At 46.0% G+C, this 22,000-nt stretch overlaps 1 protein-coding gene across 1 annotated transcript in view; it reads left to right on the plus strand.

Annotated features, from left to right (window-relative positions):
• LOC120023930 (1-phosphatidylinositol 4,5-bisphosphate phosphodiesterase beta-1-like) overlaps positions 1-22,000 on the plus strand; it is a 195,230-nt gene that overhangs the window by 132,606 nt on the left and 40,624 nt on the right. Inside the window, exons 7-13 of the mRNA XM_038968032.1 lie at positions 6,270-6,345; positions 8,376-8,476; positions 9,564-9,730; positions 13,977-14,123; positions 18,661-18,818; positions 19,686-19,768; positions 20,539-20,623. Of these exons, the coding sequence (XP_038823960.1) occupies positions 6,270-6,345; positions 8,376-8,476; positions 9,564-9,730; positions 13,977-14,123; positions 18,661-18,818; positions 19,686-19,768; positions 20,539-20,623 (817 nt within the window). The remainder of the gene's footprint in view (positions 1-6,269; positions 6,346-8,375; positions 8,477-9,563; positions 9,731-13,976; positions 14,124-18,660; positions 18,819-19,685; positions 19,769-20,538; positions 20,624-22,000) is intronic.

A 22,000-nucleotide genomic window follows, 5' to 3' on the forward strand; every position in this document is an offset into this window, starting at 1 on the left:
TGGTTCTGTGGTGTGTATGATGTTATATGGATGGTTCTGTGGTGTGTATGATGTTATATGGATGGTTCTGTGGTGTATGATGTTATATGGATGGTTCTGTTTTGTATGATGTTATATGAATGGTTCTGTGGTGTATGATGTTATATGGATGGTTCTGTGGCGCGTATGATGTTATATGGATGGTTCTGTGGTGTATGATGTTATATGGATGGTTCTGTGGTGTATGATGTTATATGGATGGTTCTATGGTGTTATATGGATGGTTCTGTGGTGTATGGTGTTAAATGGATGGTTCTGTGGTGTATGATGTTATATGGATGGTTCTGTGGTGCGTATGATGTTATATGGATGGTTCTGTGGTGTATGATGTTATATGGATGGTTCTGTGGTGTATGATGTTATATGGATGGTTCTGTGGTGTATGGTGTTAAATGGATGGTTCTGTGGTGTATGATGTTATATGGATGGTTCTGTGGTGCGTATGATGTTATATGGATGGTTCTGTGGTGTATGGTGTTATATGGATGGTTCTGTGGTGTATGGTGTTAAATGGATGGTTCTGTGGTGTATGATGTTATATGGATGGTTCTGTGGTGTATGATGTTATATGGATGGTTCTGTGGTGTATGGTGTTATATGGATGGTTCTGTGGTGTATGGTGTTAAATGGATGGTTCTGTGGTGTATGATGTTATATGGATGGTTCTGTGGTGCGTATGATGTTATATGGATGGTTCTGTGGTGTATGATGTTATATGGATGGTTCTGTGGTGTATGATGTTATATGGATGGTTCTGTGGTGTATGGTGTTAAATGGATGGTTCTGTGGTGTATGATGTTATATGGATGGTTCTGTGGTGCGTATGATGTTATATGGATGGTTCTGTGGTGTATGGTGTTATATGGATGGTTCTGTGGTGTATGGTGTTAAATGGATGGTTCTGTGGTGTATGATGTTATATGGATGGTTCTGTGGTGCGTATGATGTTATATGGATGGTTCTGTGGTGTATGATGTTATATGGATGGTTCTGTGGTGCGTATGATGTTATATGGATGGTTCTGTGGTGTATGATGTTATATGGATGGTTCTGTGGTGTATGATGTTATATGGATAGTTCTGTGGTGGGTATGATGTTATATGGATGGTTCTGTGGTGTATGGTGTTATATGGATGGTTCTGTGGTGTATGGTGTTAAATGGATGGTTCTGTGGTGTATGATGTTATATGGATGGTTCTGTGGTGTATGATGTTATATGGATGGTTCTGTGGTGTATGATGTTATATGGATGGTTCTGTGGTGTATGGTGTTATATGGATGGTTCTGTGGTGTATGATGTTATATGGATGGTTCTGTGGTGTATGAGGTTATATGGATGGTTCTGTGGTGTATGATGTTATATGGATGGTTCTGTGGTGCGTATGATGTTATATGGATGGTTCTGTGGTGTATGAGGTTATATGGATGGTTCTGTCATGTCTGAATTGTAAAACTACCAACATCTCAATAATTCATGCCTTCTGGGAATGTTATAAAGTCCCAAAGTTATGGGCAGATTTGAAAAGATGGCCGTCAGAAGTATTACAATGTAAATGTACTTTTAATCCGTCTGTAACCGATGGGTTGGACAATACTTTTCTCATCAATTATCTTCAAAAATCCGATAATTCAAAACGGGAAATCAACCAATCCTCCTTCTGTCACGCAACGGACAGGTCACATGCTTGACAATCTAAAAATAGAAAGCGCGTGGGCGAGGGAGAGAAACAAAATGGTGCAGTTTGAGGACGTGTGGCGGAAAGTGAAACGGGCGCTGGAGGTGGGGGTGAGGGGGTCATAGGTCTGGACAGGTGTGATGTAGTTGATGTTTGTATGATGTCGTCGTTTGTATGTGTATGTTTTGTACTGTTGGTAAAAGATCAAATACAATCGTATAAAAAAAATAGATATACTTTTTCTCTGATCATAATACAATACATCTAATCCCAGCCGATCGCACCAAACTACAAAATGGGACAATTATGCCAGTGAGATCTTACAGGGCTGCTTTGATTGTACAGTGTGGTGTGTTCATATAGGGAGCGTTTGAGGAGGCCACTGAAGCGATCACTGACTATATTACATTCTGTGCAGAGATAATTGTTCCTTCCAAAACTCTAAAGATACACTGAGTGTACAAAACATTAGGAACACCTTCCTAATATTGAGTTGCACCCCCGTTTGCCCTCAGAACAGCCTCAATTCGTTGGGACATGGCCTCTACACCCCGGTCAAAGGCACTTCAATATTTTGTCTTGCCCATTCACCTTCTGAATGGCACATATACACAGTCCATAACTCAATTGTCTCAAAGATAAAAAATATTTTTTTAACCTGTCTCCTCCCCTTCATCTACACCGATTAAAGTGGATTTAACAGGGGACATCAATAAAGGATCGTAGCTTTCAGCTGGACTCACCTGGTGTTTTGTACACTCGGTGTACAAAGGATCTGAAAGCAACATTTATCGCTATAGCAACAAGGTTGAGGGTAAACGAATGAAATCCAAGTGAAATAAGTATATGGAACAGGCCAAGAGGATGTACAAGGAGAAGGCTCTCTCAGGAGGCTAAACCCAGAGATGCTTGGAGGGGTGTGAAAACACTGGCAGGGCTTAACACCCTGCTCCAAATAAAAAGGTGGAGGTGACCTCTGACCTATCGCACATGTCGCACACTCTAGCAAATGTTGAGCTGCAACCAACAGATGTGGAAGCTGCATTTAAAAGGACCAATCAAAAGAAAGCACCTGGGCCAGACAACATTAGTGGTCGCCTACTGAAGGTTTCCCATAAGCAACTGGCAGGTGTTTTCTGTGACCTTTTCAACTGCTCTCAGGCAAAACACTCCATCCCAGCAATATGGACCTCATCCATCATATGCCCAGTACCTAAAAGAGCAACCCCTCCTGCAACAATGACTACCTACTTTTTTAGCTTTAACATCTTTAGTGATGAAGGGCTTTGAAAGGCTGATTCTCCCCCAGCTACAAAAGGAGGTATACTCTTACACAGAGCCACTCCAGTTTGCCTACAAGTGGCACATGATTGATGCGGTTGATGATGCACTCCTGTCTCTACTGCACTGTGCCCACACCCACCTGGAGAAGCCCAGGACATAGGTCCAGATGGTATTTGTGGATGTCTCTAGTGACTTTAATACAGTCCAGCCTCGCTTAATGGGTCATAAGCTCCAGAACATGAATGTAATTCATGAACAGCAGGCAACTTAGAGGGGCGCCTCTAGGCGGAAATTGACAGATTTTCAATGTGGTTTAGCCAGAACTACCTGGGGTCAATGCAATCAAAACCAAAGACCTGGCCATTGATTTCAGAATAGACCAACCTACTGTAACCATCCCAATGCTGGAGATTAACAGACAGATCGTATTGCGAGTGGAGGACTACAAATAGCTTTGGAAGCATTATTGACGACAAGCTCTCATTCAAAAGAGAAACTGAGCACATTCCTCAAAATGTCAATTGAGTTCAATGTACAATAACAAGTCCTCCAAGCATTTTATAAATGCTTTATGCAATCCATCTTAGCCTTTAGTATTGTGGGGTGGTTTGGTGCGCTAGGGAACACAAGTCAGAACCCACTGAACAGGGTAATAAGAATCAGTGGGAAGGTCATCGGAGAAAGCCAGGAACCCCTCAGTGACATTTACAAAAAAATCGAGTGAGGAAGAAAAGGAAACAAATAGCATTTGACATAACATACTGTACACACTGATTGAGCAGTACAGCCCCCTACCCTCCGAGTGCAGGTATAGAGCTCTCCCGTTCAAATCTACGAGAGCAACTTCTAGACAACATCCATCAAACGTATTAACTCTTGAGGTCCCTATTTGTATTCGTATATATGTCTATTTACCCTGTGATTGCGTGGACTGCTTCTAATCCGATATATTGCAGCCTACATGTTTTTGTGTTCAATGTTGTTTGTTTCTGGTATGTACCATTCGTCACCACACAGGAAGTTCCCTCCCAGGAAATAAGTTATTTGAATGGATACCCCTTGACTCATTCCACATTTTATTGTGTTACAGGCTCAATTCAAAATGGATTCAATAATTGGTTCCCCCACCCATCTACACACAAGGCCACATAATGTGAAAACATGTTTTTAGACATTTTTGCTAATTTATTGAAAATGAAATACAGAAATATCTCATTTACATAAGTATTCAGACCCCTTAGTCAAAACATGTTAGAATCACCTTTGGCAGCGATTACAGCTGTGAGTCTTTCTGGGTAAGTATCTTAAGAACTTTGCACACCTGGATTGTACAATATTTGCACATTATTCTTTTATTTTTATTTTTCAAGCTCTGTCAAGTTGGTTGTTGATCATTGCTAAACAGCCATTTTCAAGTCTTGACATAGATTTCAAGCTGATTTAAGTCAAAACTGTAACTAGGCCATGAAGGAACATCCAATGTCGTCTTGGTAAGCAACTCCAGTGTATATTTGTACTTGTGTTTTAGGTTATTGTCCTGCTGAAAGGTGAATTTGTCTCCCAGTGTCTGTTGGAAAGCAGACTGAACCAGGTTTTACTCTAGGATTTTGCCTGTGCTTAGCTCTATTATATTTATTTTTATATAAAAAACTCCCTAGTCTTTGCTGATGACAAGTATACCCATAACATGATGCAGCCACCACCATGCTTGTACTCAGTGATGTGTTGTTGTCACGTTCGTCGGATGGTGGAAGAGAGGAGGACCAAGGCGCAGCGTGAAATGAATACATATTTAATTAACGAAGACGAAGAACACTTGCCAAACTATACAAAACAACAAACGAACGTGAAGCTATAAAACAAATAGTGCTGACACTAAACACTACACATAGACAATCACCCACGAACTACCTAATGAATATGGCTGCCTAAATATGGTTCCCAATCAGAGACAACGATAGACAGCTGTCTCTAATTGAGAACCAATCTAGGCAACCATAGACATACATACACCTAGACTAGACACTGCCCCATAAACATACAAAACCCCTAGACAATACAAAACACATACATCCCCCATGTCACACCCTGACCTAACTAAAATAATAAAGAAAACAAAGATAACTAAGGCCAGGGCGTGACAGTTGTGTTGGATTTGCTCCAAACATAACACTTTGTATTCAGGACATAAAGATCATTTATTTGCCACATTTTTTGAAGTTTTACTTTAGTGCCTTATTGCAAATAGGATACATGTTTTGGAATATTTGTATTCTGTACAGGCCTCCTTCTTTTCACTCTGTCATTTAGGTTAGTATTGTGGAGTAACTACAATGTTGTTGATCCATCCTCAGTTTTCTCTTATCACAGCCATTAAACTCTATAACTGTTTTAAAATCCCCATTGTCCTCATGGTGAAATCCCTGAGCGGTACCTTCCTCTCTGGCAACTAAGTTAGGAAGGACATTGTCCTTCCTGTATCGTGTATTGATAGACCATCCAAAGTGTAATGAATAACTTCACCATGCACAAAGGGATATTACATTTTATTTTTACCCATCTACCAATAGGTGCCCTTCTTTGCGAGGAATTGGAAACCGTACCTGGTCTTAGTGGTTGAATCAGTGGTTGAAATTCACTGCGCGACAAAGGGACCTCACAGATAATTGTACGTGTGGGGTACAGAGATGAGGTCGCCATTCAAAAAAACATGTTAACCACTATTATTGCACACAGGGTGAGTCCATGCAACAGACCTATTGTTAAGCAAATGTTTACTCCTGAACTTATTTAGACTTAACATAACAAAGGGGTTTAATACTTTTTTACTTGTTTGATTTTCTTAACATAAATCTTAACTTTTTTTCGAAAAACATAATTACACTTTGACAATATGGGGTATTGTGTGTAGGCCAGTGACCCCCCCAAAAAAATCGCAATTTTAATCCATTTTAAATTCAGGCTGTAACAAAACATAATGTGGAATAAGTCCAAGATGTGTGAATACTTTCTGAAGGCACTGCATGGATGGTTATGTGATTTGTGTGAGGCTTAATGAAAGGTTATCTATAAAGTGGTATGAAAGCTTGCCTACGTGTATGATCTATTAACGCCTCTCCAAAGTGTGTGAGGCTATATGAAAGGTTCTCCCGTGTTGATGTTGTGATCACGTGGGTGTGATGTGTGATGCTGTGTGAATGGGTCTGTGGTGTGTGAGATGCTGCACGGTGTGTGTGATGACGAGGTAACGGTTCTGGGCTGTCTCATCAGTATCTTCAGGATGTTCTCGGCAGACAGGAAACGAGTGGAGACAGCTCTGGAGAACTGCAACCTCCCTTCTGGACGGGTAAGACTAGCTTATTATCTAGCTCTACCACTCACTTACTCTACCTACAGTGTCTATCCCTGTTTCCCTCTCTCTCTCTCTCTCTCTCTCTCTCTCTCCCTTGTTCATCCACACTGTAATGTTCCATACCCCAGCAGATCTGATCATAACTGCTTTTCAGGGAATATCATTTGTGTGGATTCCTCCTTTATAGTTTTTTACATGACTTCCCATAATAACAGATTCTGTCTCAGTCTGTCTACAGATGAGCCCCAGGGAGTGTGTGTGTGTGTGTGTGTGTGTGTGTGTGTGTGTGTGTGTGTGTGTGTGTGTGTGTGTGTGTGTGTGTGTGTGTGTGTGTGTGTGTGTGTGTGTGTGTGTGTGTGTGTGTGTGTGTGTGTGTGTGTGTGTCTCTGTGTGTGTGTCTGTGATGACAGGAGTTGTTTCCTCCAGTCACAGGGGAAAAACGTATTGTATTCTCTGTCGTTCCACTAATGTGCTGTTCGTCACAGTAAACGAACACTGTCTGCAAGGAATAGCAAGCAATTAGCTCTGAGGAGTGAAAAAGCTCCTTAACACACACACACAAATCCTCCCCCAGACACACACATACAGTACCTGTCAAAAGTTTGGACACACCTACTCATTCAAGGGTTTTTCTTTATTTTTTACTATTTTCTACATTGTAGAATAATAGTGAAGACACCAAACTATGAAATAACACATATGGAATCATGTATTTACCAAAAAAGTGTTTTAGAATTTAGATTCTTCAAAGTAGCCACCCTTTGCCTTGATAACAGCTTTGCACACTCTCAACCAGCTTCACCTGGAATGCTTTTCCAACAGTCTTGAAGTAGTTCCCACATATGCTGAGCACTTGTTGACTGCTTTTCCTTCTCTCTGCGGTCCAACTCAGCCCAAACCATCTCAGTTGGGTCGAGGTCGGGTGATTGTGGCAGCCAGGTCATCTGATGCACCACTCCATCACTCTCCTTCTTGGTCAAATAGCCCTTACACAGCCTGGAGGTGTGTTGGGTCATTGTCCTGTTGAAAAACAAATGATAGTCCCACTAAGCGCAAACCAGATGGGATGGCATATCGCTGCAGAATGCTGTGGTAGCCATGCTGGTTAAGTGTACCTTGAATTCTAAATAAATCACAGACAGTGTAACCAGCAAAGCACCCCCACACCATCACACCTCCTCCTCCATGCCTCACGGTGGGAACTACTCATGCGTAGATTAGATCATCCATTCACCAACTCTGCGTCTCACACAGAGGTTAGAACCAAAAATCTCAAATTTGAACTCGCCAGACCAAAGGACAGATTTCCACCAGCAAGTCTCTTCTTATTATTGGTGTCCTTTAGTAGTGGTTTCTTTGCAGCAATTCAACCATGAAGGCCTGACACACACACAAACACACACACAAACACACACAGTAAACCATGGTGTAAATAATTAGCTGCCTTGTGAGAGGAGAGAGATGTATAGGTGATTGAAGGTCAGCTGGGATTTGTTGTTGTTGAAATGTGCTATTAATTAAAACAAAACGTTAGTTCTTATAATCTCAACTCCTCACACACACACACACACACACACACACACACACACACACACACACACACACACACACACACACACACACACACACACACACACACAAACACACACACACACACACTGGCTGGCCTTCAGAAATACTCGTACAACTGCACACGGTCACACACACACATACACAGAATGATACTCAACACAAACAAACAAACACTGTCTGGTCTTTAGACTCTGTGATCCGAGCAGCATTTTAAAATCCTCCTCCTCATCCCTCCTTCTCAACACTTTTTCTCCCTCAGCAGTGTTGTTATGCTCTGTTTTGTCTGGGTGTGTCCTAAGACGCTCTGACCACCGAGGTTGGTATGGGTTCAATTCCATTTCAGTTCGATCAATGTAAATGTACTTCCTTAATCGATGGAGTTGGAACCAAGTTCACTGTGCATCCATTTTTTTCTGTGTTTTTTCCCTCTCTCTCTCTCTTTCTCTCTCCAGAGTGACTCCGTCCCTCAAGAGGACTTCACTCCGGAGGTCTACAAAGTGTTCCTCACCAACATATGTCCTCGACCAGAACTAGACAACATCTTCTCTGACGTGTAAGACAACTGTCGCTCAGATTTACCCAGAACTACCGCATGTCCCATACACACACACATACATACACACACACACACACACACAGACACACACACACACACACACACACACACACACACACACACACACACACACACACACACACACACACACACACACACACACACACACACACACACACACACACAATGCCTCATGAGCTTAGTTCAACTGTTGTACCCCATTGGAACCCAAAATATTCGCTTGTTTTACTCCAATGTTTGTAAACAAAGTAAATGTAAACAAACACTATATAGCCTGAAAGGGTTGAAACTGTCACCGTGGATGGTCAGTCTTTGCATCCATAGGTCTCTCTATGAATTTGAGAGTGGTAACATTTCTTCAGCCCCATCCCTTTTTACTGAAACAGGGGCGGGGAAGGTGCTTCGTTATTGTTTCAACTGCTGGTTGCAGCGTTAAGCTAAACTTCTGCATTATTAAGGTTTATGATAAACATCATAGACACAGCACACACAGCAAACACATTTATTCTAAGTAAAAAATGTTAGAGACAGAGAAACATTATGGAATGGATGGTTGCTGTCCAAAATTATACCTTGTGCTTGCCTGAAGACTTATCATTCTTCAGCGTGGAAAAGTCCTGTTAAATTGCAGATCTCAAATGTTCTCACTGAGTTGAAACGAAATTGCCACAATTTAGAGCAGTCTGCTGAACGACTTCGTTGTTTGTGTTTTTTGGGTCTTTTTAATGCCGTTTTTTTCTGTTCTAGCTATCCTCAGAGGCTAGTGCGGTCTGCCCACTGGATAGGGCTCTACGCCAGAGCAGCCAACGCAAATTAAACTCACAAATCCACATTTGAATTTGAGAAAAGTGACACGTCGAGAGAGAGAGCGAGAAAGAGAGAGAGGGAAAGGCGATGTGAACGCGACAGGGATTTTTAATCAGATCTCATCATTTACTTCAACGCCACATTGTGATCCTTTGTCCCTCTCTCCTCATCTCTCACCCTCTTGAATTCTCTCTCGCTCATGTCTTGTTCCCCTGCTTCTCTCTCCTCTCCTCCCTATCTCCTGTCCTTTGTTTAGTGGAGCTAAAAGCAAACCCTACCTGACAGTGGAGCAGCTGACTGAGTTTATAAATGTCCGACAGAGGGACCCTCGTCTCAACGAGATCCTCTACCCTCCTCTCAAACCGGAACAGGTTCAGAGCCTGGTGGACAAGTACGAACCCAAAGAACTGCTTGTGCAGAAAGGTTAGCATGAGTCGCACGCACGCACGCACACACACACGCACGCACACACACACACGCACGCACGCACGCACACACACACACACACACACACACACACACACACACACACACACGCACACACAGGCACACACACACACACACACACACACACACACACACACACACACACACACACACACACACACACACACACACACACACACACACACACACACACAGGCACATATATTTATTTGTTTTAGAAGAACTCTGTTATTTTGAGAGTGTACCCCCCCCCCTTCTCTGAGGGGTGGTAAGTTTGGCAGGGGAGTTACCATAGAAACCACTCAGCCACATCGTGTCCAAGGCGCCAAGAAAGAGGATAATCTAGTGGGGTTCCAGGGAATGCTTAGACCCACACACACACAGACACACTGACATACAAAACTGACAATCACGTATACACTTGCTCAACACTTCGTTCCTCTCTCATGCAATTCCTTCTTGCTTTTGCTATCAGACTGTGTGTGTGTGTGTGTGTGAGTGTGTGTGTGAGTGTGTTTGTGTGAGTGTGTGTGTGGGCTCAATGGTAGAGAACACTTAGGGGAGGACTCCCTGTCTGTCCACCTGTCATGCTCATGCTAGTGTCACACACACACACACACACACACACACACACATATGAACACGTGGGAACACACACACGCACTCTGTTTATCATACAGTCACACTCAGTTTCCCCTTCGTTTGGTGGAACAGTCAAATAGCCCTGTAAACACAGTCCTGTCTCATCCCAGACACACACTCTGTCACACTGTGTCAAGTCAAGTTCAGACACTGACTACCGACAGTACTTATAATGCAGATTGTTATTAGACCCGTTATAACCTCTTTATAATGAGCTCATAATCCTTTACTACCATGTTATTATACATCTATTACACCCCTGCTCTCTGGCTTAGAGCTCTGTGGTTACAGAGACTTTAGGAGTTAGGATCCACCCATTTCGTTTCTCAGTCATGTTTATGCTACCTTCTCCAAGTCCTGAATCACACCAGTGGGCCAGAGCACTCAACAACGCATACATGTTACCCTGCTGGTTCAACTCAACACGAAGCGTGAGGAGGGATGTCTGCTTTACACAAGGGGTGTCCCAAATGGAAGCCTATTCCCTATACAGGCCACTACTTTTGGGACCTGGTCAAAAGTAGTGGACTTATGTAGGGAATATGGTGTCATTTAGGATGCAAGCAGGGATTTGGGAGTTTAGATGTAGTGTTTGGTGGAAAGAAACAGTCCTGGGAGACAGAAGCTGTGGTTCAGACACACTGAGCCACAGCTTCATGGCCAAAGAAAATCACTGGGAATTTTTGGTGAAGTTTTTACATTGTAATGGTCAAACGGATGACGAGTTAATTGTATTTCACTTCAGCTAAATGAGCAATTTTAGCGTAAAATAAATATGCTATAGGCTATGCAGAGCCGTGGTCAGATCTATTTCGGTCCACCCGGGTCTATCAGCTGTAGGTACATAGACCTGATGACAATCAAAAAGGACCCCATTCGGACCAGAAGGAAGAAATTACATTTTGGAACCAGATCTGCTCGGCGGTCGGGTCTTGGGTATTCGGGTTTGGGTTGACCCGTGAAGACCTCTAACACACACACACGTCCCTCTGCCCGTCCCAGTCCGAACGACAGATTTCCCACTGCAGTATTTATACAGCCTGGGGCAGAGGAAGGGCTGCCATCTGCTCTGAAGATAGCCCCACACACACACACACACACACACACACACACACACACACACACACACACACACACACACACACACACACACACACACACACACACACACACACACACACACACACACACACACACACACACACACACACACATACACACACCCTTCCCCTTCACATACTCTTCACGCATTTCCTCTATGCCACATAATCTTCACACCAACATTCACACACACCCACACACTCTCCCACTCACTCTCTCACTTCCTCACACACACATGTGCGTTTGCCCTCTTCCCAGGTCCGTGGGACAGAACAGATCCTGAGGTCCAGTATTATTCAGGAAGAGGAGTGGAAAAATAGATTCCTGTTCTCTCTCTCTCTCTCTCTCTCTCTCTCTCTCTCTCTCTCTCTCTCTCTCTCTCTCTCTCTCTCTCTCTCTCTCGCACTCCCTCCGTCACTCTTGCGCTCTCTCGCTCTCGCTCTCTCTCTCTCTGTCTTGCTCCCTCTCTCTCTTTGTCTCTCTGACCTTCTCGCTCTCTCTCTCAATTCAGTTCAATTTAAGGGCTTTATTGGCATGGGAAACTTATGTTGACATTGCCAAAGCAAGTGAAATAGATAATAAACAAAAGTGAAATAAATAACAACAAAAAATAACAGCATGGTTGTGCATGGTGATCTTAGGCTTGTGTGTGGCTGCTCGGCCATGGAAACCACAGGAGGTTGGTGGCACCTTAATTAGGGAGGACTGGCTCACGGTAATGGCTGGAGCGGAATCAGTGGAATGGTATCAAATGCATGATACACCTGGTTTGATGCCGTTCCATTCACTCCATTCCAGCCATTATTATGAGCCGTTCTCCGCTCAGCAGCCTCCACTGGTGGAAACCCATTTAATGAAGCTCCCGACAAACTGTTCTTGTGCTGACGTTGCTTCCAGAGTGACTGTTGCAACCGAGGACAGACCATTTTTACACATTACGCTCTTCAGGACTCAGCGGTCACGTTCTGTGATCTTGTGTGGCCTACCACTTTGCAGCTGAGCAGTTGTTGCTCCTAGAAGTTTCCACTTCACAATAACAGCGCTTAAAGTTGACCGAGGCAGCTCTAGCAGGGCAGAAATTTGATGAGCTGCCTTGCTGGAAAGGTGGCATCCTATGACGGTGCCACATTAAAAGTCACTGGGCTCTTCAGTAAGGTCATTCTACTGCCAATGTTTGTCTATGGAGATTGCATGGCGGTGTGCTCGATTTTATACACCTGTCAGCAACAGGTGTGGCTGAAATAGCCAAATCCACTAATTCGAAGGGGAGTCCACCTACTTTTGTATATATAGTGTACCTGTGAGGGGAGTTGATGTTTTACAGGTTTTATTTCACCGTAGGGAAAGCATTTATGCGTTCCTCTCAGACACCGGGCTGGTGGAGGAGATTACACAGGGCACAGATCTAGGATCAGCTTACCCTCCCCAGTGTCTCTGCGGAGGTGAGGTTTGTACCAGAGGGAGACAGGTGTGCGCACGTACATGTGTGTGTGTGCGTGTGCGTGTGTGTGTGTAACAGTCTCTAGTTCTGGGCGCCTGTGCGGTTAAGAGAGGCTAATTGGCTGCTTGTGTTAGCGTTTATTTCCCTGGCTATAGAGATCATTGATCAAAGGGTATTGGTTCAGTGTGCGTGTGACGTGTTGGATTTAAAGGGAGCATGTCCGTCGTGGGAGTGGGAGCGTTTGAAGCTTCTCATGCACCTGACTTGTAAATGCACTCTTTTGAGTGTCTATTCTAGATGATATCTGAGTGATTTTAAAACAATAAGCCAACGGCACTTCTGAATTATTACTTCTTCCTTTGCCTCTGCGTTGTACGATTGATCTTATTTTTTGTATTTTTTTAAATTTTTTACATCTAAGGCATAAACACACACTTGAAGAACACCAGAGAGTGGATCGCAGGGCGGCTCAGTGTGGGAGTCATAGGTCCAACCCTTGTGGTCGTGGTTTGAAACAGCCTTTGTCCCTGAGATTGATCTCTGTGGCTCTCTAATGTACACTCACACACATACACACTGGGGCCCTCTAATGTAGACATGGATTGATTGAGGGAACCACACACACACACACACACACACACACTGATTGATTGAGGGAATGTGTCGATGGCTAATAATGTCAGTGGTGAAACCTTTCCATCCGGGTTACACTAGAGATTTTTCAGCCTGTCTGCTTTTGTTAGCAGCATCAGGACCTAGTTTAAACTCTGCCGGGTTTCGCTTAGTTTAGCTCCAACCTAACACTTAGCTTACACCATGTACCACAAAACTGACACGATGGACACATATCTTTACCCAGGGGTTTGAGAGGTCGTCTTCCAGTGTCTCCACGTCTCTGTCTATCGTCTCTGTTGTTTTGCTCCTCTTGTCATCCTGCAGGTTAGATGTAGGCTTCGCGAAACATCTGAGCAGTGAGGCTAAGCGGCGGTATCTACAGAGCTACCCTCTGTAATGTCGTTTGTGTGTGTGTTCCCGCAGGTCAGATCTCAGTGGAGGGCTTCGCCAAGTATCTGAGTAGTGAAGAGAACAGCATCATCCCACCAGAGAAGCTGGACCAGAGTGAAGACATGACTTTACCGCTGTCTCATTACTTCATCAACTCCTCCCACAACACATACCTCACAGGTATTTAGAAACCTCAGACACTTTTATTCCAGTTTTTTTTATTCAAATACTCTGATTGCTACGAACACCGGTGCTTGAAGGACGTTTTACCTTCCTGTTTCACCTCCCTCTACCGTAAGTCTGTCATCCAACATCAGCCAATAAGGTGGCCTTCTCCTCCTGTGTGCCTCAGGTGCTTATCCAATCAGCACTCTCTATGAGACTGACGTCATTCTTATTCATGAGTTGAACATTTCTTCAGACTGGTATTCAGACTGACTGGCATGTGGCAGCAATAAGAATATAAACCAAAATAAACTATAAACCAACCATTCTAGCTACAAGAGATATTATTATTCATATATTGAAATATATTCCGGGGAGATGGATTGCGCATGAAAATCTCTCGTGAATCAAATTTCTCCCGCCAGAGGAACATTGTATTTCTTTAATAGGCTAATGTCAAAGACTGAAAAGGGAAAAATGAATTGAGGAAGATACACAATGTGTTCATTAATTCCCTTATTGTCACGATCGTCTGTTGATGAAATGGACCAAGGCGCAGCGTTGTGATCGTACATACTTCTTTATTAACGATGTCGCCAACAAAACAATAAACCTCCAAACGAAACGTGACGCCAACGTAGTGCTCACAGGCAAATCATCATGGACAACTACCCACAACACCAAAATGGAAAATGGCAACCTAAATAGGCTCCCCAATCAGAGACAACGATAAACAGCTGTCTCTGATTGGGAACCAATTCAGGCCACCATAAACCTACATTCCCCTAGACAATACAAAATCCCCATAGATAAACAAAAAAACCTGGACAAGTGTAACGGCTGTCGTCGGTGGAAGAAGGAGAGGACCAAAGCGCAGCGGGGTTATTCCACCTCCCCGCACTGGGCGGGCTAGAGTGAGCATTGAGCCAAGTGCCATGAAGCCGGCTCTACATATCTGGCCTCCAGTACGTCTCCTCGGGCCGGTGTACATGGCACCAGCCTTACGCATGGTGTCCCCGGTTCGCCAACACAGCCCAGTGCGGGTTATTCCACCTCCCCGCACTGGACGGGCTACGGGGAGCATGCAACCAGGTAAGGTTGGGCAGGCTCAGTGCTCAAGGGAGCCAGTACGCCTGCACGGTCCGGTATATCCGGCGCTACCTTCCCGCTCCAGCCCAGTACCACCAGTGCCTACACCACGCACCAGGCTTCCAGTGCGTCTCCAGAGCCCTGCTCCTCCTCCACGCACTCTCCCTGTGGTGCGTGTCTCCAGCCCAGTACCTCCAGTTCCGGCACCACGCACCAAGCCTCCTGTGCGTCTCCAGAGCCCTGTACGCACTGTTCCTTCTCCCCGCACTCGCCCTGAGGTGCGTGCCCTCAGCCCGGTACCACCAGTGCCGGTACCACGCACCAGGCCTATAGTGCGCATCGAGAGTCCAGTGTGCCCTGTTCCTGCTCCCCGCACTGGCCTTGAGGTGCGTGTCTCCAGTCCGGTACCACCAGTTCCGGCACCACGCACCAGGCCTACTGTGCGCCTCAGCGGGTCAGAGTCGGCCGTCTGCCCAACGCCGCCTGCACTGCTCGTCTGTCCAGCGCCATCTGAGCTGCCTGCCTGCCCAGCGCCGTCTGAACTGCCTGCACTGCTCGTCTGCTCAACGCCGCCTGCACTGCTCGTCTGTCCAGCGCCGTCTGAGCTGCTTGCCTGCCCAGCGCCGTCTGAACTGCCTGCACTGCTCGTCTGCTCAACGCCGCCGCCTGCCCAGCGCCGTCTGAGCTGCCTGCCTGCCCAGCACCATCTGAGTCATCCGTCTGCCCAGCGCCGTCTGAGCCATCCGTCTGCCCAGCGCCGTCTGAGCCATCCGTCTGCCCAGCGCCGTCTGAGCCATCCGTCTGCCCAGCGCCGTCTGAGCCATCCGTCTGCCCAGCGCCATCTGAGCCATCCGTCTGCCCAGCGCCGTCTGAGCCATCCGTCTACCCAGCGCCGTCTGAGCCATCTGTCTGCCTAGCGCCATCTGAGCCATCTGTCTGCCCAGCGCCATCTGAGCCATCCGTCTGCCACGAGCCATTAGAGCCGCCCGTCTGTCCCGAGCCATTAGAGCCGTCCGTCAGTCAGGAGCCGCTAGAGCCGTCCGTCAGTCAGGAGCTGCCAGAGCCGCCAGCCAGTCAGGAGCTGCCAGAGCCGCCAGCCAGTCAGGAGCTGCCAGAGACGCCAGCCAGTCAGGAGCTGCCAGAGCCGCCAGCCAGTCAGGAGCTGCCAGAGCCGCCCTACAGTCATGAGCTGCCCTACAGTCATGAGCTGCCCTATAGTCATGAGCTGCCCTACAGTCATGAGCTGCCCTACAGTCATGAGCTGCCCTACAGTCATGAGCTGCCCTACAATCATGAGCTGCCCTCCAGTCATGAGCTGCCCTCCAGTCATGAGCTGCCCTCCAGTCATGAGCTGCCCTCCAGTCATGAGCTGCCACCCAGTCATGAGCTGCCACCCAGTCCGGAGCTGCCACCCAGTCCGGAGCTGCCACCCAGTCCGGAGCTGCCACCCAGTCCGGAGCTGCCACTCAGTCCGGAGCTGCCATTCAGTCCGGAGCTGCCATTCAGTCCGGAGCTGCCATTCAGTCCGGAGCTGCCATTCAGTCCGGAGCTGCCATTCAGTCCGGAGCTGCCATTCGTCCTGAGCTGCCTCTCTGTCCGGAGTTGCCTCTCTGTCCGGAGTTGCCCCTCTGTCCTGAGCTACCTCTCTGTCCTGAGCTACCTCTCTGTCCTGAGCTACCTCTCTGTCCTGAGCTACCTCTCTGTCCTGAGCTACCTCTCTGTCCTGAGCTACCTCCTAAATCATGTGGGGGCCTTGGGGAGGATTCTTAGGCCAAGGTCGTGGGCGAGGGTCGCCACTCAAAGGACGCTAAGGAGGGGGACAAAGACAGTGGTGGAGTGGTGTCCTCGTCCACCGCCGGAGCCGCCACCGCGGACAGATGCCCACCCAGACCCTCCCCTTGAGTTTTAGGGGTGCGTTCGGAGTCCGCACCTCAGGGGGGGGGTACTGTAACGTCCTGACCAGAGTTCTTATGTGTTTTGCTTGTTTAGTGTTGGTCAGGACGTGAGCTGGGTGGGAATTCTATGTTGTGTGTCTAGTTCGTCTGTTTCTATGTTCAGCCTGATATGGTTCTCAATCAGAGACAGCTGTCAATCGTTGTCCCTGATTGAGAATCATATATAGGTGGCTTGTTTTGTGTTGGGGATTGTGGGTGGTTGTTTCCTGTCTCTGTGTTTGTGTTCTGCACCAGATGGGACTGTGACGGTATGTTCTTTTGTTATTTTGTATAGTGTTTTTGTTTTGTCTATTAAATTCATTATGTCAAACTACCACGCTGCACATTGGTCCTCTGATCCTTCTCGCCTCTCCTCGTCTGAGGAGGAGGACGAAGTAGACTGCCGTTACAATTACTTCACACTGGAAGACGTTAAGCTACACTAAAGCTACGCTTAAGAAAGATATTGTTTACTTAACTGAAGTTACTTTGAAAAATACATTTTTCATATGTAAATCTGAAATGTCATAGACTACAAATTGCAAGAACAGATCACTCAGATCACTACTGTATTTTAACTTAGCCTATACTGTATGCGTAATTTAGCCTGTTAAACACAAACACAATGTTTAAAGTGAGAAGTAGGCAGGTCTGATGCCGAAAAATAAAGCAAACGATTGCCTACTTCACACATATTTTATTTTTGCAAAAAAAACTTTAGCTACACCGCTACATGTCAAAAAGGTTATTAGCTACGGAAAACACTACCAAGATTTGAATTCAATCCAACTACCACCAAGTTGCTGCAAAATGTAGATACATTACTAGTTGAACAACATGTAGTTCACTACTCTCCAACACTGTTTGCTTGTTCCATGGCAGAGGAAGACAAGGATATGTCTAATAAGTCATTACTGATTATTTTATTGTGGCCAGGGCATTATTATCCCTTCACATTGATCCGTCTGTAATCTCCTTCTTATTAGAACTGTGTGTTTCATGCCGTGCTGAAGGCAGAAACTAATTTAGAAGTTAACTTTCCTCTAATGGCGGATGCTGTAACCACCAGGAAGTCGTGTTGTGTGTGTGTGTGTGTGTGTGTGTGTGTCCATTCACGCTCCTTAGGAAGAGATGAAATTGCATTTATAGAGGAGCTCAGGGGCGCATCCTGAAGTGCGACACACATACCCACATCCACTCGCGCCTGCGTCTCGCACTGACACTGTTGTCTCCGCGCGGCGGTAATACGATGCTAATGCAGAGATAATTGCTTTGTTAATGGAGAAAGTGGGGATGAGATCTGCCTGTGCGCAGCTCCGCTGTGTGGAATGTGGTGCTGCTCGTATCCATTTCCCCACTCTAATGGCTAATGTGCTTAATGAGAGCTTGAGATGTGTGGGAATGTCTCGTGTTGACACACAGTAGGACTCCTGGATCTCAGAAGGAAATAATGTGGTTATTAACTGTTGAAAGAGTAATGTGTGTGTGTGCGCGCCCGTGTTTGTGTGTGTGTGTGTGTGTGTGTGTAGCGGGCCAGCTGGCAGGTAACTCGTCGGTGGAGATGTACCGGCAGGTCCTCCTTTCAGGGTGTCGCTGTATCGAGTTGGACTGCTGGAAGGGACGCACCACCGAGGAAGAACCTGTCATCACACACGGATTCACCATGACAACTGAAATCTCCTTCAAGGTAAACTGTCTGGAACCAGAGAGATAGAGGAGATAGAGAGAGAGAGAGAGAGAGAGAGAGAGAGAGAGAGAGAGCGAGAGAGAGAGAGAGAGAGAGAGAGAGAGAGAGAGAGAGAGAGAGAGAGAGAGAGGCGAGGGAGGAAGAGAAACAGATTGTTTGAGTAACAGGGACACAGAGGGAACGACTTGCGTGGTGTTTAGTATGGCAGAGAGCAACAGGAGAGAGGGGAGGAGAGAATAATTGAAGCACGGAGGGGTAAAGGGGAGAAGCAGAGGGAAGAAGGAATAAGCCCAGGGAGAGGAGAGGAGGGAAGAAGGGAGCCAGGCCTAGAGTGGAGAAGAGATTGATTGATAGAGGGGAATTTAGTCTTTAATGGGAAGTACTAAGTGCAAGAGAAGTTGGATTGAGAGTAAAATAAAAATGTGTAAGTGGACTGGTAGAGGGAACGAGTCACGGAGAGAGAGTAGGGAAAGTGTGTGTGATAGAGACAGAGGTAAAGCTATTAAGTGCATTCAATGCATTAGTGTTTGTAAAATGGTTGTTCATTTCACTTAACCACTTCATCTTAAACCATTTAACACTCCCTATCAGATGTACAATGAGTCAACAAGCTCTACACCAGTTGCTCTCCACATCACTGTAAATACTGTATAATACAAATATTGTACTTCAAATATTCCTATATTTTGGTTTAGCCTGACCAGAGGTCATTTAGTTAAGAGTTGATGAAAGTCTGAGCCGTTTCAACACACGTCTATGAAACTAGACTCACCAATTCTGATCAGCGATCACATTCATTGGTCTTTGCTCCCATTGGCCATTGACCAGTTCTGACACCCTGTCTGTCTGTCTGTTCTGTGTCTATAGGAAGTGATTGAGGCCATAGCAGAGTGTGCCTTCAAGACCTCCCCTTTCCCTGTCATCCTCTCCTTTGAGAACCACGTGGACTCGTAAGTCAACAACTCTCACGGCTCCGTGTGTTACCCAGAGTTCACCTTTGTTTGATGTCTTTGATGAATGTACACACCGCCAACATTCCTATTTGTTTAACTTCAGTTCATACGGTGATTCTGAACCTCTGTAAGTCTATAGTTATGTTAGTGCCATTTTAACTGCCACGCTAATGCTCACCACTCTTACGTCATGAGCTAATTAACTGCATGCTAATGTTAGACAGTCGTATAGTAGGGCATTAGCTAATAGCTACGTGGTAATACTAGCTACTCTGAAGCCATTAGCTAGCTACGTGCTAATGTAGCGAAGGTGGTTTGGTGGGCCACGTTTGCATGTTGAGTAACCCTGCCGGAGACTTGAAGACTTGGGTTAGCTCCCGGGGCGTGCAAACGCAATCTTGTGGCGCGCATGAGACTCAGGTTGGAACTGTAGTTTGGTCACATTGGTGGCATGGTCCAGATGGGTGTCTGCAAGGAGTAGGTTACAGAGGGATAAAGTGTAACTTAGCCTCGGTCATTTGTTGAACCACACTCGCATGACGTGTGGCCTTGCCTGAGACTTGCGTTAGCTTCCCCGGGACACCCAGGTTCGAATCCCAAACGGTCACAGTAACACTATCCACTCCAATAGTCCATGTCTAAATACTAACATTAGGCCACTGTGAGGTGATTGTAAGGGTGTTAACGGTGTGTGTGTGTGTGTGTGTGTGTGTGTGTGTGTGTGTGTGTGTGTGTGTGTGTGTGTGTGTGTGTGTGTTGCCTCCCAGGCCCAAGCAGCAGGCCAAGATGGCGGAGTACTGCAGATCAATATTTGGAGACATGTTACTGACCGACCCTCTGGAGAAGTACCCTGTAAGTACAGACGGCACACTCATGTTCACACACTATACACACGCGTTGTCAAACGCACAGTTCTAGACACCTTTATGGCATGTACCTGTGAGTGTGGAGTGTTCCTCTCCCCTCCGTCACCCCTGAGCAGCCATCGGAACAGCCTCATGTGGACTAAACCTAGAAGTTTACCCTGCCTCTATTCATATCTCTCTCTATCTCTCTCTCTCAATTCAATTTCAATTCAAGGGGCTTTATTGGCATGGGAAACATAGGTTAACATTGCCATCTCTCGCTCGCTCTCCCTACCTACCTACCTACCTACCTACCTACCTACCTACCTACCTACCTACCTACCTACCTACCTACCTACCTACCTACCTACCTACCTACCTACCTACCTACCTACCTACCTACCTACCTACCTACCTACCTACCTACCTACCTACCTACCTACCTACCTACCTACCTCTCTACCTCTCTACCTCTCTACCTCTCTACCTCTCTCTCACCCTTCCATCTCCCTTTATCCGAACATACCCTTTTCACCTGTCTGCAATTACAATCACATGGTTCTCTCCCTCCCTATCAATCAGACCCTTACCCGGCTATCAGAGGCTAAACTGCATATGGGCAGTCTCTCATGGTAGAATGAATGGAGATGGTTTACCATGCATGTGTGTTGTGTTACGGGGTAATCCGTATGCTGCATTTCTTGGAAACCCTTTATCTACTCCCCCCCCCAGTTGCCATGGCTACCAGTGAAAAGCTTGCGTTGTCCCTTTGTGGAGGAACTTTTTCCTCCGAGCCCATTCTTATGTAACGACAATCAAACACACACACGCGCACGAACGCACTCACAAGCACGAACAGACAAGGACACAGAGACACCTACAGTTACCATCCGTCCCTTTAATCAGCCGTGAACTGTTAGTCTTCCCTGGTGGAATGAAGGAACTTAACTTTACACATTACCTCACTGGGTGCAACAGCAGTAGGGCTAGTGTGTGTGTGTGTGTGTGTGTGTGTGTGTGTGTGTGTGTGTGTGTGTGTGTGTGGTGTGTGGTGTGTGGTGTGTGGTGTGTGTGTGCGTGTGTGCATAAGCCCTCCCGGTGAATGACTTGTTATCAGAGCAGTACTTTCTGAAAAGAGGTAGAGAGAAAGAGAGTCAGATATCCACTATCGAGTGAGTGATAAGTGGGCACAAAGAACAAAATGCCAGCTTCTCCCGCTAGCTTCCCAGGTGCCTCCGCTTAAGGGGGAAATGCTCAACTCGTTTTCGAAGACAAGTGGATATGGCAGATGCTCATAAGTGTGATGCTGTTTAACCTTTTACTGCAGTGGGCTAAATCAGGGTCACACAAAGTGTTTCTTGGTAGTCTTAAACACATCTACTTC

This window comes from Salvelinus namaycush, chromosome 29 (assembly GCF_016432855.1).
Source record: "Salvelinus namaycush isolate Seneca chromosome 29, SaNama_1.0, whole genome shotgun sequence".
Classification (NCBI taxonomy): Eukaryota; Metazoa; Chordata; class Actinopteri; order Salmoniformes; family Salmonidae; genus Salvelinus; species Salvelinus namaycush.